At 36.3% G+C, this 18,326-nt stretch overlaps 1 protein-coding gene across 4 annotated transcripts in view; it reads left to right on the forward strand.

Moving 5' to 3' along the window:
• Positions 1-18,326, forward strand: part of LOC102228858 (MAP/microtubule affinity-regulating kinase 4-like) — a 59,949-nt gene that overhangs the window by 36,875 nt on the left and 4,748 nt on the right. Inside the window, exons 11-17 of one of the 4 annotated variants that reach the window (XM_023350680.1) lie at positions 298-407; positions 1,614-1,803; positions 2,656-2,876; positions 3,697-3,800; positions 7,728-8,000; positions 10,268-10,350; positions 14,911-14,947. In XM_023350680.1, coding sequence (XP_023206448.1) covers positions 298-407; positions 1,614-1,803; positions 2,656-2,876; positions 3,697-3,800; positions 7,728-8,000; positions 10,268-10,350; positions 14,911-14,947 — 1,018 coding nt within the window. Of the gene's footprint in view, positions 1-297; positions 408-1,613; positions 1,804-2,655; positions 2,877-3,696; positions 3,801-7,727; positions 8,001-10,267; positions 10,351-14,902; positions 14,948-18,326 lie in introns of all 4 variants that reach the window. The other 3 variants (XM_023350682.1, XM_023350681.1, XM_023350683.1) reach the window with 3 other exon arrangements.

Raw genomic sequence — 18,326 nt, forward strand, 5'->3', positions numbered from 1 at the left:
GTGATAAAATGGGTTTTTGCACATTTTATCACCTTTCATCACAGCCAGGTTGTTTTTAATTCTTAAACCTTTTAGAAATATATCTCAGTAGATGTTTTTGATTAGAAAACAGCTGAGAAACAAGGAAATTAGAGAAATTTTGAAACAGAAGGTGAGGAATGAACCTGAGACCAAGAAGGAAGTTTTGATTTTCATCTTTCGTTCAGTTTTTTTTTTGCTGACTGAGAGACTTTGGTTGCAGCTTTAAACGAAGAACTGCATCCTCAGAGATTCATTTCTGTTTCTGATTTCTTGCAGATGTGATTGTAGGGATGGGATTCGACAGAGAGGAGGTTCGAGAGTCTCTGGTTGAACATAAATACAACGAGATCACTGCCATGTACCTGCTGCTGGGACGCAAGACAGAGGTGGAGTGTTTCTCTATTCTTTTTTTTTGTCTTCTTTGTCTATTAAAATCAGTAAAATGTATTAATTATGCCATCATGATCACATCTTCTGCAGCATTGTTAGTTTAATAATACACATGATGGCATTTCTTTAAAAATTTTGTTTGTTTTGGAGGGAAAAGGTATTTAAATCTGCTTGAAACTCGATTGATTTTGTATTTAACTTTTTAAAAAGTTTTATTCTGTGCATTTTATCTACTGTAAATATGTTTGACTAGCTACTACATTCTGTACTGTAAAGTCAATTCCAAACATTTATGTTGTTTTTTTTAATAATTTGAGTAGTTTGTCAAGCGAATTTTTATATTAACAATTATTTTCATCCCTGGTAAAGCAAGAAAAATAAGTAAATATAATGTAGAAAGCTATAGTGAGATTCAGATTCAGTTTAATTCTGAATTAAATAAACACTGCTATTGTTAATAGTTAATATATACTCCATTAAATAAATAAATGTCCCTATGAAAAAAAAAGAAAAAATACTATTCTTTTAATGGGGACTTTATTTTTTTAATCAGTTTTATTTATTTCCTAATGGTATTTTATTTTGTGACACTTTTATTTCAAGCTTTTTTATTTTATGTTCTTATACTCAAATGAGGGGGAGGAGTTTAACACAAAGTTTAACAAAAGAAATAATGAAATAGATACATAAATACACCATGAAATAATAAATAAATCTTGAAATAAATAAATAAATAAAGCATATTGACAAAAGGCATAAAATAATATTATTTATTAATACTTATTTTGTTTTTATTTCATGTAGACATTTATTAGTTTCCATGTTTATTACTTATTAATTAATAGCAATTAATAAATTCAACAAAATCAAATTATTTTTTGTGTAAAATGTTTCTGCCAATGTTTTTACACCTCTTCCTCAGGTGGCCAAATAATAAATACAGTGAATAATGTGCATTATAATGCAGTTGATCTCTAATTATTGTGTAGACAATGTTTAGAAATGTCAACATTCTTCATTTTATTATTATTTTGATTGGAAATAAATTGAATTAGAAGAGAGACCCTATCGCTCATCTTCTGTATCTAGAAATGTGACTTTACCGCCTTTAAAGGCAGCGTTTCTATGGTTACATGACCTGGACCTGCTCTAACGTAGTGAAAGAAGATCATCCATGCTCATGTTGTCGTTTTGCCTTTCAGACGGACGGTACCGAGTCTCGGTCGGCCAGCAGCCTGAGTCTCGCTCGCGTCCGGCCCAGCGCCATCACCAACGGGATGAGCAAACACTCCACCTCCTCTTCCTCCTCTGGCGCTCAGTCTTCCTCCTCCAGTCACAAGCCTCAGCGAAGCGCCTCAACGTACCACCGCCAGAGACGACACTCCGACTTCTGTAAGCCTAACAGTCAACATTTTTGATTCTTTAAGGCAGGCGTGTCCAACTCATTTTCATTTTGGTGACTTAAAGATCATGAATGTTTTCAAAAACCAATTTGTAAACTGTCTGCATTTGAGGAATATTGAATATCTTGTTACATTGATCAGTCCACAGATTTTTTGATTGTTTTTGTGATTTTTTTTTGCAATCAAGAACAATGTGTGATTGTGGTAATAATTTAAAAATATTCTCAAGAAATGTAGTGATATTTAAACTGTAATTGTGATTCATTTTTACTTGTCATGTTGGTCGCAGTCAACATGGCTGCCTCGGTCTTACTTGGTATCAGGAAAGGCAGAGGCACCTGGGTCAAATATAAAAATATTTGCAAGAATTATTTTGATATTTGAGCTAATCTATGATGACAATTGTGTCTTTTTTTACTCATCATAATGATGATCAATATGGCAGCAGAAGTAAGAAATACTGCCATCTGCAGGTTGGAGTTGGTCATTTAAACACAATGTCCTTGAAAATGTTTGCATAAAATTTGCAATAAACTCATAATTATACTTTAGCTTGGAAAAGTGTAGCGATCTGTTGATTTTTGCATGAATCTCCACAAAAAAAAAGCAAAAAAAGCACTGATTGTTACAATTTGGCACCATTTAGATAAAAACAAACTTCTATTTGATTGATAAAATAATATTTAAGGACTCAGCTGTTATCTTGAAGCGTTTATTTACATGTCTCTCTGGAGGACAGAGGGACACGTTAAGGCGTCCCGGATTTGGCCCCTGGGCCTTGAGTTTGAATGTGTTTTAAGGTGATATTTGTAGGTAAACTGTTTCGGTTTTCGTCCGTTAGGTGGTCCAGCTGCTCCGGGGTCGGCTCACCCCAAACGAAGCCCCAGCGGCGTGGGCGAGGCCGCGGCCCTCAAAGAAGAGCGGCTCTCCGTACGCAAGCCTAGCGGCTCCACTGTGGGCTCCCGCAGCATCCCAACCCCGTCCAGTCCCATGGTTAGCTCCGCCCACAACCCAAATAAAGCAGAGATCCCCGACAGACGCAAGGAGGTCAATTCGACTGTGGTAAGGCCTCATAATTCAGTTTTCTCAGATTACAGCAGACCAACAGAGGAAAAAAACTATTTTAGAGGAGATTTACTAATTTGGAGGTTTATCAATGAATGAATCAGTTTAGCCTGAGATTTACTCCTGGATATTTTGCACAGCAGAGGTTTGCAACCATTACTCTAGAAAGCAGCAGCCTGCAGACTGTCAGATAAACTCTAAGGAGATATTTTCTGGCTTTGATTAACTGGATTAATTGGATTAATCGATTTGTTATAAAAACCACATGAGCGGATGGGTGAATTTCTTTAGGTATCTGATACTGAAAAGATACATCCTGGTAAGCTCTGCTGATCTCATCAATGTCCATTAGAACTAGAGCTGAAGGGATTAAGCTTGATTAATTGATTATTGAAATAATTGTCAACCAATTTAATAACTTATTAATCGCTAACTGGAGCATATAGACTCAAAATAAAACCATTTGCTGAGAAAACAACACAATCAGAGCAGTAATTAAACCAAAACTGTACAAAGATATTTTGCACTTAAGATAAAAAAAACCTTGGGCTTTTTAAAAAAAATAGCTTTACCTTGTTCATATTCTTTTAAAATCTCCCATTTTGCCTGTTTTGCCACCCAATTATCACAGGTCAACCCTGCACTGTATTGATGTTTGTCCTGCAGAAAGAGCTCAACATTTCTGCTTCAGTGAAAAAATTAAAAAGCTTATTAATTGATTAATCGTCAGAAAAATTGATTACTGAAATAATAGTTAGTTATTGCCGGACCTAACAGGTTCATATTTGTGAAATTTGTTGTTTATACTTTCTTCCAGAATAACATCCCTTCCAGTGCCATGACTCGCAGGAACACGTACGTGTGTACGGACCGATCCGGCGCCGACAGACCATCTCTGCTGCAAAACGGCAAAGAAAACAGGTAAAACCTTCGGCCTCCCGGTGCATTCATTGATTCTCTCTGGGTACTCCAGCTTCCTCCTGCTCTTCAAACATTCAGTGAATTCTGTGAGACTCCGTTTTTATTGCGGATTCCATTTTTTTTGTTAAACTCTGTTTGCTTTTCCTGCTGGCCATTTTGTTCATCTGTATCCATTCTGCAGCCAGCTTGGGATCATTTCTCTTACCGAGACATCCAAGTTCCAACCATTTAGCTCATGGGTGTCCAAAGTACGGCGCAGGGGCTATTTGTGGCCCTCGGACTGATTTTGTGCAGCACCCACCTGCAATTAGTTACAAATTTGACCTGTCCAGTACACATGTTTGATGCCGATGGAGAGTTTTTACTTGTCCTGAGGGTAAAAATCATTAACAACATATTTTTCTTACAATTAAAACATTTTAAGTACAGCACAAAGTATCTGTATTTTTATAAACAAGCTTTTATAATAAGTAGAACCATGTTGATCCAGAGACTTTTACTGAAAAGCCGACTTTGCTGCACCCAAATCAGCTTTTATCCAATTAATTAAACTTGTCTAAATACTGGTAGGAGTTTTGAAAGAAAGTGACCCAGATCCAGTTCTTATTCTGAGAATAAATTTGTTCAATCTAAATTAAAAAAAAAATGTAATTAGAAGTACTGTACTGTTTTTTTTTTACTTTTATTCTGTCCACTTTCTGTGTTGAGAGCTTAAATTTTTGGCTTGTTGAACTAATAAAGGATTAACTTATCTTATCTTAATTGATTACAAACTCTGCAATTAATTCAGTTAAAAGCTTGAATTCAGTCCCTTCGCTATAATAATGTGACAGAGTTCACCTAATTATATTTATAGCTCATATTTTTAGCTGAATCATTTTCCTCATTGCTGCAATACTGACTGAATTTTGAGTTTAGCTGTAAGATTAGTGTTTATAAGTCATATTTAGAGGAGGATAATCTTCCTCCCATGTCTCTTTCTGATAGCGGTGGGAGGAATGGAAGGTCACTTTAAGCCAATAAGAGAGCATGTCTGAGTTTTTCTTTCTGTCTTCCTCCACCACTTGCTGTTGGATTCGGGTATTACACAGAAACCACAGCCTTTTTGTCTTGGTTTTACGATTCATCGGGTGATGTTGGAGGAAGTGTGACAGAAAGAGGAAATGTGAAGGGAAAGGAGTCGAGCAGCCGGACGTGTCCTAACGTGACCCTCTTCCTGTCCCAGAGACCTCGTCAATGTGACGCCGCGCCACGTGGCGGGTCCATCACGCGCTGCACCGATCGCAAACACATCCTCACTGGCACATTTAGATCGGAGACAGATACTTAGAGACCTAAAAATGTTCATTTTTATTTGTGCAGTGGAATAAAACATGTTAGTTACAATAAAAATTGTGCAAATAACAGAAATACTGATGATTAATAGATTAATCAGATAAAAACATTCCCATATCCTGCATTCAGTTATCCACTTAAACATAGTTTATACAACATTAAAAAATAAAAATAATTCCAATTTTTCTTCAAATAAGAAAAATATTTTATTGCCTAAAATTCAACAACAGCATTCCTTTAGTGAGCCGTTGGTCATTTGCAGCAAAGGATGCATCAGCTGTTCTTGTCACAATAACAAATTTTGCTGGACAATAAATTGTCCCAGAAGTTTTTACGATAAACGATAATATTGTTTTGAGGCATTTTGAAGTAATGGCAAAACATTCTCTAAGATGTTGTGTCAATAAACATCTTTAAATTCTAATGAGCGTTTAACACTGGAACTTTAAAACGTTTTAAATATCCAAAATAAATAAACCAAACAACTAAATGAAGTCAATGTAAACAAAATTGTCTTTCAGAAAAATGGATAGTTGAGACCAAAACACCAGAGTGAAAACTTCTGTCATCCAGTTTTTGGTAGAAAAATGGAGTGAAATGACTGAATTTGTTTTAATTTATCATGTGATTAATTGATTTAATTTGACAGGCAGATAAAAATAATGTTTCCAATGTCAACATGTGAAAAGCTCCGACCTTTCTGCTTGATTTTACATTAATTCAGTGTTGGGCTGATCTGTACATTATTTTTGGGATTAACAGATTAATAATTGGATAAAAAAGGTGCTTAATAGGAAATTATTTTTAACAGAATTGGGTAAAAGATATTTACAGACAAAGGAGATTTTCCTTCTTATCTGCATATGTTCTTTCAATAAATGGCCTTTTCTTTGAGTCTGTGGAAGCCAGTTTCTAAATTAGTTGACAATTATTTCAGTAAACAATTAATCACGATTAATCGTTTCATCCCTAACTGAAGCAGAAAAGTTTAGCTCTTTCTGCAGGACTAAACATGGATTTGGTGTAGGGCTGATCTGTAATAGCTGGATGACAAAAAAGGTTCTTAATAGGAGATTTTAAACAGAATTTGAACCAAGTGAAACCAGGTCACTTGAGGAGTTCTGGGTAGTTACTGGTTAAATGCAAAATATGTATATTTTTATTTGGCGTCTGTATACTCCAGTTAACAATTAATCAATTACTAAATTAGTTGATGGTTATTTCAATAAATGATTAATCACAATTAATCGTTTCTAACTCTAATGGTTGCTTATGAAGTCAGCAGGGCTTTCCAGGACATTTCTGTGCAGTGGCAGCTACAAAGAGGAATTTATCCATCAACTCGTGGTTTCCATGACGCCTCAGAGTGATTCCTGTCCACCTTGGTCCTCTTCATATGCCGGCTCCATGTTGCCTCACATATGTCTCAGACTTTTTGTTGCAGCTGTTCAGATTACAACCAAGCACAACTGAAGGGCAGATTTGGACTCAAAGAAGAGGAAAAGTCAGATTTATGCCTCATGTGATGTCACCAGATGAAGTGAAACTTTTATTTTTTTTTTTAGAAAAGATAAACTTCATCACCATTCAGCTTTAATTTCCATTAACATAGACAAACAAGCTGGAAAACTAGCAGTTGTTATAAGTTAGAAATTATATCAACTTTCAGTTTAGAAGTTGACGCGTCTCCTTTAAATCAGCCGCCCTGCTAGTTTTCTGCAGCTTTATTTTTCCTTTGTGCTTGTTGGTCATCACCAGCCGGCGTTTCATTGACGTTAAACGATTTTGCTCTGCAGCGGCTGCTCTCATTCTTAACTCGTCTAATGGGTCTGCCGCGCTTGCACTGTGTGTGAGGGTGTTATCTAGAGCGTTATGAAAAGCAGCCTGAGGCCACCAATGAGCCACGGAGTGTGTGTGTGTGTGTGTGTGTGTGTGTGTGTGTGTGTGTGTGTGTGTGTGTGTGTGATAAAGTGTTGACTGACAGGAAGGAAATTAGATGTGAATAAACAAGGGGATGCAGGGGCTCTAAAGAAAGAAATTATAAAGGTTACGATTTCTACAAATCTTGTCTTTCATTATTAATAATAGTATTAATGTTTATTTACTTCTGTTTTAACTCAGATACCAGACAGTCAGACTTAATTAGCTCTGCCTTTATGTCGACGCATATCTGAATGTTTTGGGTTTTAATGAGCCTCTTAAAGTGACGACAGCTGCCTTTGTCAATGACTATTGCATATTTCATGACATTTAATTAAATAGTTTGTATTTTTTTTATTTAAAAATAAAAAGCAAAACAGCCAAAAAATTATTTATATTAAATCTAGTCTAAAAAGTCGCCTCTTTAGAGATGCTTTTGAAACACGATAACTGGAACATTGACCAACATATTTGATGTGTATTTGCTTGATGATTTTGACAAAATGTTATGTTTATTTCTTTTATGTGTAATATTATACAGTCACCAGTTAGTTGTAATGTTAAGTAGTAACTGTATGATGCTTTTATGGTGTAAAGCATTTTGAACCGCCTTGTTGCTGAAATGTGCGATACGAACAAACTTGATTCTTCCTGCTCTTGTGTTTCTTGCAGCACCTTATCCCACCGCCTGCCGCCGGCCTCGCCCTCCTCCCACAGCATCGCCGGCGCCTCCGGCGTCTCGTCCGCCACGCTGTCATCCCGTCTCTCCAGAGGATCCACGGTGAGGAGCACTTTCCACGGGGGTCAGATCAGAGACCGCCGGCCTCCGTCTCACGCCCCGCCGGTGTCCCCGACGCTCTCTCACGACGCCAGCCCGCTGCCCCACGTCAGGAGCCGGGCCCCATCCAACCTGCTCAGCAAGATCACCTCCAAGCTGACCCGCAAGTAAGAGGAGATGCTGAGGTTCAAAGTAGAAAACATTAGGTAGAGAGCATCTGATTTTAGAGTCACCCCTTCAGACCTGACGTCCACTGGAATGGACAAGATGTGTGTCAGGGTTTAAATCAATGGAAAAATAGGGATTTCGTCATTTGAATGATTCTAGTTTCTCATTGACCAGTATTGGTCATTGGCATCAGACAATATACTGCAAAACTACAAAACCGTATTTTAGTTCACTTGAAATAAGACAAAACTAACTTACAAGTAACTTCTCAGCAAGAAATAGGAGTTTGTTTTAAGTCGGGCGTCTTTCATTAGCAGATCATAGCATGAAGTCATGCCACTAACATCCAGCAACGTTTTACTCAGAAACCCACTTGGGTTAAAAAATTCTCCTTTTTACTGCTGGAAATGAACCAAAAACAATTTATAGACCAATAAAATAGAAATGAATTGGCTCAAAAAGTTAAATAAATGTAAACATTAAGGCAAATTTCATACAAATGTTGGTTCTGGTGGAAAAGAAAAGGTAACTTGTTGACTTGTTCAACGTATTGTTGTTCAGTTAAAGGAGAAAAAATTCACAGTAATATAATTTGTGTTTTTTAATGGAGAGAAAAAAACAAATTTTGGTCCCTGAGAAATTTCATCTTGGGGATTTTGGCTGTCAGTGCAAAACGTTTGGACACCATTGTGGTAAGTCAGTAATTCATTAATATTGATGAAAAATTACCAGTTCCATTGGAAGATTATTCCACTAAAAACATGGACAAAATATCTGGTTATAAGTCAAACAATCTGCCAATGGAACGTTTTCATCAATATATAGGAATTATTGACTTAAAGTAATCTGCTATTTCTTACTGAAAAGTTATTTTTGTTAGTTTTGTCTTATTTCAAGTGTACTGCAATATTAGCACTAGAAATTAGACCAAAACTACTTGGTAAGATTTTGAGTTTTTGCAGTGTACGAGCATTGATCTGAAACTAGAAAAGAGGAGGAGGAAGTGTCTATTTAATGTAAGTTTAAGTTCATGGCAGCCTTATGAAATCGCTCTTGTAATTTTAAATACTTACAGTATTTGAAGTTATTTTGAAAATATTTTTCATCATTACATTTTGGGATTTTTGTCAGTCGAGTGTCCATCTCAGTGGATTATTAGCCAATGTTTAATTATTTAGTGTTATTGTGTAAAGAAAAAAGTATCTGCAAGCATTTTACAGTTTGTTTGTGGTTTCAAAATTTATTTATTTTTATTTCACGTTTTATTTTTTATGTTTTTATGAGTAAAAATGCTGACGTTCTTGAACTGCTTGTAATTTTTTACTTTTTTTTTCATGCTCTAGCAGAGTAAAAATTGGTTTTGTTTTTTTGCTCTGTTGATAAAAATGAAGTCTGAAGGGGTTAAAATTAACTTTTTTCAGAATCTTTTATATTTTTAACAGTTGAATTTTGTTCATTATTTCTGCAGTAACAGCACTTTTTATAGGTTGAATTTATTTTTAAACCTCAACACAAAGGTCATACAGCTAACTTGCTGCCTCTTTCAATCCTTTCCTTAACCAGTACTAACCTACCAGCCTTCCTTTAAACCAGAACAAGTCAAATCCTGCCCACATTAATGCAAGACCTGGGTCTAATAGTAGTATAGCAAATCTTAAATATGTAACCTGCTCAAATTCTCGATTCCATCTTGATCTAAATGCAGAAAAATTTGCTTAGTAGAATTAATTAAATATTAGGGTTTAACAGTGTGTAGTAAAATGTGTAAAAAACTTGAATTTAAATCATCTTTACACCTGAAATAGTTTGAAAAATCCTATAAATATTTTTTCTTTGAGAGAAAAACACATTTTTTTCAAACAAGCACATTTATTTTTGTAATTTCAATTTGCATAATTGTACTGATATCCCATAATTCATGTAAACTGTGACATGGATGGAATTTGATAAAACATTTTTATTTCTATCAGTTGACCCAGGTCTGCAGCTCAGATTGACTTACTGTATGTTTCTTATGGTCTGCTGTTCTTGGCTGCTTATTGTTGCTTTATCTGTTTGATTTCTTTAACAACTTTGGCCTTTTCTTACCAATCACACCTGCCAATCTTCTACCCTTTCTTGGCATTCTGTTTAAATTGTATTCTTCTACCTTTGCTTCCTACTTTGTCATTCTTTTATCCCTTTCACTTTTCTTTTCTTTCTTTCTTTCGTTCTTTCTGCCTCTAACCTCCCGTTCCTCTCATCTTCTCTTCCTCTTGCCTCGCAGGGTCACTCTTGACCCTTCTAAACGTCCGAGCTCAAACAAGTCCATGTCGGGCTGCACCCTCCCGCAGGGGACAAAAACAGTTAGTAAGTTTTCTTCCTTTCCCATGTTTTCTGGCTGCATCTGTCTGTCTGCCTGCCCCACCCTCCAGTGCCTCCGTCGTCCTCCCCTCTCCCTCCATCAGCTGTCCGTTGCAGCTTGCTGTTCAGTGGTGCAAACCTTGACCTGAGGTAAAGCTGCTTTACATGCAGGAAGTGTAATCCCTGCTTTAGTTCAGCTAATGCTAGTTCTGGGCGATTGAAATATTTCCAATAATTGAATATTTAATTTTTGGAAAATTAGGGTATTTTTTTCACCATAGTTTCCCAGGGCGGCCATCTTCTTTGACAAGCATAGGGGTGGGCGATATGGACTTATAATTTTACCACAATATTTTGTGTTAATATTGTGATAAGGACAAAAATGATGATGAAAAACAATTTATTACTTCCTTTTTAGGTAACCGTATGGCTGTGACTGCACGGCTCCACAAACATAAATAATGTTTTTGGAAAAACATTCCCATTTGAAATCTGCTTCTTTCGGGCGCCACTTTCTTAAAGAAGTGTGATTTATGTCACTAAACCTCAAAATTTAGCTGCATATTTTCAAGTTTACTGATATTTACTGATGCTCTAGTTTAGCAAACAGTGGAGAAAATAGTAAAAGTAACATTTACAATGTCAGTTTCTTACATTTTTTAACATCATAAATTAAATGCTTTTTAAAGTATATAATCATCAGTTATTCTGTGTAGTGTTGTGGTATTTCCAAGCTGTGTTGTCGCTTCTCGATGTCATTTATTCAGTCATGTTTCTTTATGTTGTTAATCTTTGGAAATGTTCATTAATCCCAGTTTATTCACCTTTAATGTGACTCAGTGTTTGAGTTCTTTATTCTGCGTTCAAGGCACGCTCTGACTTTTCATTCCCGTTTTTTTCTGAGAGAACTTGATTTTTAGTTGTTTCTTCTTGTAGAACAGCTTCACCTCAGAGGTGTCTGTCTGTCTCTGTGTGTCTCTGTCTGTCTGCGTCTCCGCTGGCTCGGCTTCATGCTGCGCTGAAATGTTGCTTGAGCTGCAGCGCCGCCATCAGCTTACAAGAAAAAACCTAGGACAGTAATGTTTTCTTTTTTTACATGGGCTAGGCTTCCTTCTGACTTAGTGATGGATCTAAGTGTTGAGTCAGAACAGGCTTAAAGTTGATCAGGAGACAGAAACGACTGAACTGCTCTAGTCTGAGTCATAGAAACGGCACAATGTGTTTAGATATTGCCAGGGAAACCAGAGGGACGAGAACCAACTTACCAACTTGCTGATGCAGAGAATTTCAAAGTGGAGCTTGATCACAGATAAATTGTGCTGTGATCTTTTTATGTTTTTTTTCCTATTTTCTCAGTTTTTCCTGTATTTTTCTTATTGTTCTTAATTTCCTTCATTTTTTTTACCCAATTTTCCTTTTTTATTTTTCCTTTTTCCTAATACTCTTTTTCTTTTGTTTCCCTTTTTCCCCTTCTCCTCTTTATTTCTTTTGCTCTGTTTTCTTTTATTTTCCCCTTATTTCTCTTTTTCTTTCTTTCTTCTTTTATCCCTTTTTTTCTTGATTTTTTTTTTCCATTTTCTTTTACCATTTTTTCTTGTTCCCTGATTTTTCTCTTGTTTTCCTTTTTATTCCCCTCTTTTTTCCAAATGTGGCTTCAACTAGATTAATAATCTTTGCAGAGTTTTGGAGTGAACCAGGTCTGTTTGGTTCATATTTCAGGTTTCAGCATATGGTAAATGTTCCAGTGTAGCTTTGTTAGTTGTAATTTTATGTAGAGATGGTGACTTAAAGCACTTTATCCATTCAAGGTGTGATATTTCCTTTATTTATTGGTCCAATATTATGGACTCTCTCTTATTTCCACATGTATTTAGCATATAGAAAAGCTAATTTCAACTTCATTTAACTTTTTATCTCTTTTATATGTACTTGATATTTTTGGTTTGATGTTTCTTTGTTAGGCTTCAGATTTTTCTCACTTTAGATTTTATTTTTCAAAAAACCCTAATAACTCCAGAAAGTGACAGTTTTCTGGAGCCTTTAACCATGTGTGCCTCAGTGGGGAAGTTTGGGGAAGTATTTGCATCTGTAGCTCTTCAGCCTTGAACCTGTGACATTTAAATCGAGCAGCATATGTCCGCGCTCTCTGCAGCAGCAGATGCCTGTAAGAGTCGTCTGAGTCTGTAGCAGTCATCCTGACTTACTGACCCGGCATCACTGCTGCTTTAAATCAGGATTAGTTACATAACCAGGATTTATCCTTCTGTTAAACACGGATCACACACACACCTCTTCCTTAAGACACATGAGTCTGTCTGGTGACACCATTAGCTTCTCCGTCTCTCTTTTTTTCCTTTTCTACTTTTTTATTTAACTTGTTAGAGGCACCTTTTATTACAACTACTTTGTACTTTCTTTTTAACCACTTAGAAGACTTAGATCTAGCATTTTGTTTTTATTTTTTTAGGATAATAGAGAACATAAATGCATCTTTTCAAATATCAGTTTGAGGAAAAAGCAAGAATCTTCTGATTTCTATCACCTTGATGTTAAAGGTTGTAGAAAATTTTCCCTGTTTATTTGCTGCAGTTATTTAGATTACACAATTATTGATCATTGATTATTTAGGCAGAGAGAGTCTTCATGAGCACATTGTCTGGGTTTTATTTTGATTTACTGGCACAGTGCAGAGACGAGGCAGTTATTGCTGTTATTGGAAAACAACAGCTGATTAAAAAGAAAAACCTTTGCGCCAACTAACTTTTAAAAAAAATTAAGCAAACATTTGCGCCATCTAGTGATCATATATGGAAAATGCAGGCTTGTTTGTAACTTGCTTATTTTCTTCTTTTAATCTGTAAAGTTAACTACACTGGTTACAAAAGAGGATTTTCTAAAGAACTTAAACTTGAAGAAATATTTATATTTACATATTTATATTTTATCATCATAATACAATGGTACATATTTTTTTCTTTCATCACACTAATAACAAACACCAAATTTATTCAGTCTATTTGTCAGATAAAATCTCTTAAGATTTTTACTATTTAGATTCATGGTTGATTAATTTCCAGTCAACATCTTTACTTGCACGTTCTCAAGCTTGTATTTCTATCAATATTAGAACTTTGTATTGACCTCAATAGATACTTAATTGTCTGAATTTGGACATTTTGTTCCGGGAGTGACTTATAATATAACAGACAAAACAAAAAATAATCAACATCAAAACACACTTAACCATAGACAAAGTAAAGACAGAAACAACAACTTCTGCTCTAGTTCATTGCTTCTCTGCATGGTATTTAATTATGTGGTAATTTATGAAAGTGCAATTGATTTAAGCATGTTCTCATTTAAACCCACTAAGATGACTACTATCCATCTTAGTATCTGCATTTATGGCTAACCCTAACCCCACCTGTTACATGTTTATCCCTAACTCAGGGGTCTGCAACCTTCGGCTCTTTGAACTTCCCACAATGACTCTTAATAGCTTTTGTTTAAAAAATTTAACAAAATTAGTCTATATTTTTAAATATACAGAGAACAGCAACTGGAGGTCTTACACAGTTTTTAATTATTTCCACTGGATTTTCACAAAGAATGTTTTCCCACCTGATCGTCCGGTAAGCTTGGTTTGCTTTGGGACCAAAATTGGAACATTTATTACATTTCCAGCTGCTGCTTTTCACACTGTAGTTTGTCAAATGGACTAAACCATTTGAAAAACCTGTTTCCTTCCTCGGCTGTGAGGGCGCTGCACCAAGATCCACTGAAGGAAGTAACACAGAAACCTTTGAAAAAGACACTGAGTGCAACCACCTTCTTATAAATAAGTGTAAATAAAAATGGAGTAGCATCAGAGCGGTTGTAGGAGTTTTTTTTGTCTTTGGCTAAAGATCACAAGTAATTTCTCCTGCTAGAACTGGATTAGCTTGTTTGTTTTCATTGTATTTACCCAGAATGCCCTGCACTTTAGTCTGCTTTCTGCTTTTGGAGCAGTGTCTGGTCCAATTGGCATCATTTGACATTTGCGGCTCTAAAAGAGATTTATTTGGCTGTTCTCCGAGCAAAATGGCTCTTTTGGTTGGAAAGATTGCAGGCCCCTGGTCTTACCCAACCTTAACCAAATCTTAATTCACATTCTTCCTCTAAACTGAACCCCTTACAAGCGAAATAGGGGGCTACCGCAGTAGCACCAACCTTTGGTCCCCATAGACATAAAGATCTTCAGGGAGTTGGTGAATGTATTGGGTGGTTGGCCCAATATGTAGCAAAAACAAGTACACACACACACACTGACTTTTTGATGATGTTCCTTTGTTACAGTATAAACTCCATCCCACTCCATCCAAACTTCTCACCTGCTTCATGTTGTTGTTTCTCCTTCATCCTGTGTTTCAGAGCAGCGGAGGGTTCTAATGATTCATCTGTGCTTTAAGGGTCCGAGTTGTTCTGTGTTATAGAGGAGGTTTAAAGGACATTGGTATGTGTTGAATTGATAATATTTGGTTGGTTCCTAATGGATCGTTTTGTTCTTCTTCTTCTTGAGGGTCACAGACCAACCTGAGAGAATCAGCAGATCTCCGGTCACAAGGTGAGTGCAGTGAATCTTGTCTGTCTTACAGATAATTGTTAAAATCTTCATGTTTGAAATCGATTTGGGTAAAGTTGGTTTCCAGTTTAAAATCTAACAAGCTGCGTTTCCAATGCAAATGTGCTCAAACCTTTTATCAGCTTTGCGCTAATTTTGAAGAAACACAATTTCGCAATTGCAGAGTTTCCATTACATGAGAAAAGTAATTAAAATCACATGTGAATAAGTTGCACATGTGAATGATGCATTGAAAAGCATCATCCTCCAACTGCTTCCAGTTTTCTTCTTCGTCTTCTTTGTGTTTTGCACCGGTTGTAACATCCGGTTGTTGATCATGAGACCCGTGATGCACAAAAAAGTGTTGCCACTGCAGTTTTGCAAAATAAACCAATTTCTATATGGCCAAGAAAAACCCACCTCATCCTCATTCCTTTTCCCCTTTTTTACTTCGGTTTTTACTTCTTCTTTTTTTTGCCAGTTTTTGCTTTTTTCCTTTTTTCTTTTCTTTTGGCAATTTTCTCTTTTCCCACTTTTTTCCATTCTCTACTTTTTTTTCTATTCTAGTCTGTTTTCCATTTTTTCCTCTTAATTGTTTTGTTAGTTTTCACTTTTTTCTCTAATCCCTTTCCTCCTGCTATCCTCCTTTTCTTTTTCGGTTTTCCTTTTTTTTCTATTTACCCTTTTCGTTTTTCCTCTTTCCTTTTTCTGACATTTTCCAGTTTTTTTCCTTGTTTCTCTATCTTTGTAATTGAAACATTCATTCCTGTGAGATGCTGCTCACAGGAATCCAGCAGGATTACATCTGTTACATGTTTCCTGTACATCTGTGGCTGGTAGTTTGTAGTTTATCTTACTGAAGCTCTCATTTGCTCCTCTCAGCCTCAGCCTCTCCAGCCCAGTCTCAGGGTAAAAGCAGCAGGTAAAACAGTGGCAGGTCAATGTAATCTATGCAGACTGTGAAGTAGAGCGTGTTGTGATAGAACTAAGATAATTGTTTACATCCTATTTGTACCTTAGAAGGGTTTTAAAATGTGTGGGGTTTTTTGTTTTAATGTTATTGGAGATGAACTGTTGTAAATTTGCATTTATTTTATCTTGATGTTCTGATGGGTATAAACTGTGATTACATCACAGTTAAAGGTCACATTTGTATATTATGAACTTTTTTTTCAATTTTAAAGTGACAAATATGCAATACAATTTAACTGAGAAGCTATCTGATTTGTTAGAGGGTAAAAATTTAAACAAACGGCAGCAATAGTGTTTAATAAGTTTACATACCCAATACTTTTTTAAAGCACCTTTTCATTTCCTTCCTTTCCCTTTAGCCATTTTTCTTTCCTTCCCAGAAAATGTCTTTGAAAACTTTAATTGAAAGCCTGGCATTTTTATATGAAAAATATACAGAAGCAAATCAACATTTGCTTCTGTATATACGTATATATATACAGTTGTGTTCGAAATAATAGCAGTGCCTTGAGAAAAATGAGTAAATGTCAAAATTCTTCAAAGAAATTGTACTTTAATGAACACAGATACATTGGGGACACAGTACATTCTATTCCAAAGCAAAACAATTGCGCAAAGTCATCAAAACTTAAATGATAATAATAATAATATTTCAAATAAAGTAAGAAATGGCATGTTCAAAAGAATAGCAGTGTTGCCATCTTTCCTTGGAAACTCAAAAATGTACTGTACAAACAAAGAAATTCTTGATAAGTGAACCTAGCTGAGTATCCTAAACTAATATTTTGTTGCAAAACCACGGTTTCCGATGACTGCTACACATCTGTGGTGCATGGAGTCAACCAACTTCTGGCGTCGTTCCACAGGTATTGCAGCCCAGGATAATTGCACTGTATTCCACAATTCCTCAGCGTTTCTTGGTTTTGCCTCATGCACTGCACTTTTTATGTCAGCCCACAAGTTTTCGATGGGATTAAGGTCCGGGGATTGTGCTGGCCACTCCATCAGTTGAATCTTGTTCATCTGGAACCATGCTTTTGCTCGCTTGCTGGTGTGTTTGGGGTCATTATCCTGTTGAAAGGTCCACCTCAAAGGCATTTCCTCCTCAGCATATGGCAGCATGACCTCTTCCAGGATCCTGATGTACTGGAACTGATCCATGATCCCTTGTATGCGGTGAATCGGACCAACACCATAGTATGAAAAACATCCCCATATCATGATGCTTGCACCACCATGCTTAATGGTCTTCAGTGAGTACTGTGGCTTGAATTCTGTGTTTGCAGGGCGTCTGACATACTGCCTGTGACCCTTAGACCCAAAAAGAACAATCTTGCTTTCATCTGTCCACAAGATATTATGCCATTTCTTTTCAGGCCAGTCAATGTGCTCTTTGGCAAATTGTAAACGCTTCTGCACATGTCTTTTTCTCAGCAGTGGGACTTTGCGGGGGCTTCTTGCTGGAAGGTTAACCTCAGTAAGACGTCTTCTGATTGTCACAGTACTCACTGTCAACTGAAGGTCTTGCTTGATCCTCTTGGATCCCATCATTGGCTGAGTCTTCGCCAGTTTGGCTATTCTTCTGTCCATTCGAGGGGTTGTCTTTCTTTTTCTTCCTCGTTTTTCAGTTTTTTGCTCCCATTTCAGGGCATTTGAGATCATTTTAGCTGAACAGCCAATGATTTTCTGCACCTCTTTGTATGTTTTCCCTTCTTTAATCAATTTTTTTATTAGGAAACGCTCATCTTCAGAACAGTGTCTGGAACGACCCATTTTCATTGTTTTTTCAGGAGAAATGCACAGCCAGCATGCCAGTTGTCTTGATCCTTAAATACGGATCACCTGTTAACACCCTTTTTTCCCAGAATACCCTCCCTAATTGATGCCCTCTCTAATTGGACTCACCACTGCTATTTTTTTGAACACACCCTTTTCAGTTAATCATTCAATTTCACAGAATCCACAGTATGCATGGCTGTCCTGTTGGGTTTGTTGGTTTTCTATACCTTTATTTTACCCCCCAGAAACTTATCTGGGGTATAGAGTTTGAAATGTTAATAAAACCAGTGATTTTCTTGCTGCTGTTGAGGCACTGCTATTATTTCGAACACAACTGTATGTATATAACGGCTAGCTTATTTAAATTTAAAGTGACAGAGACCCTAAAACAGCTCAAAATAGGCAGAACTGAGCAGACTAAAATCTCATTATCTAAGAGTGATTTTGTGCAAAAACATGTTCTGTTTAGAGCTATCTTAACATTTTCAAGGAAGAATAAAAAGTCACCTTTAAATTCAAGATACCCTCTATAGGCAGGTGGACAATCTGATTAAAATTTTTTTTCTCTTCTCTCTTCCCATTTTTTTCAACCACACATTCTTTCCCATCTCTTTAAATTTCATTCCCCTCT

The sequence above is a fragment of the Xiphophorus maculatus genome, chromosome 18, assembly GCF_002775205.1.
Source record: "Xiphophorus maculatus strain JP 163 A chromosome 18, X_maculatus-5.0-male, whole genome shotgun sequence".
Lineage (NCBI taxonomy): Eukaryota > Metazoa > Chordata > Actinopteri > Cyprinodontiformes > Poeciliidae > Xiphophorus > Xiphophorus maculatus.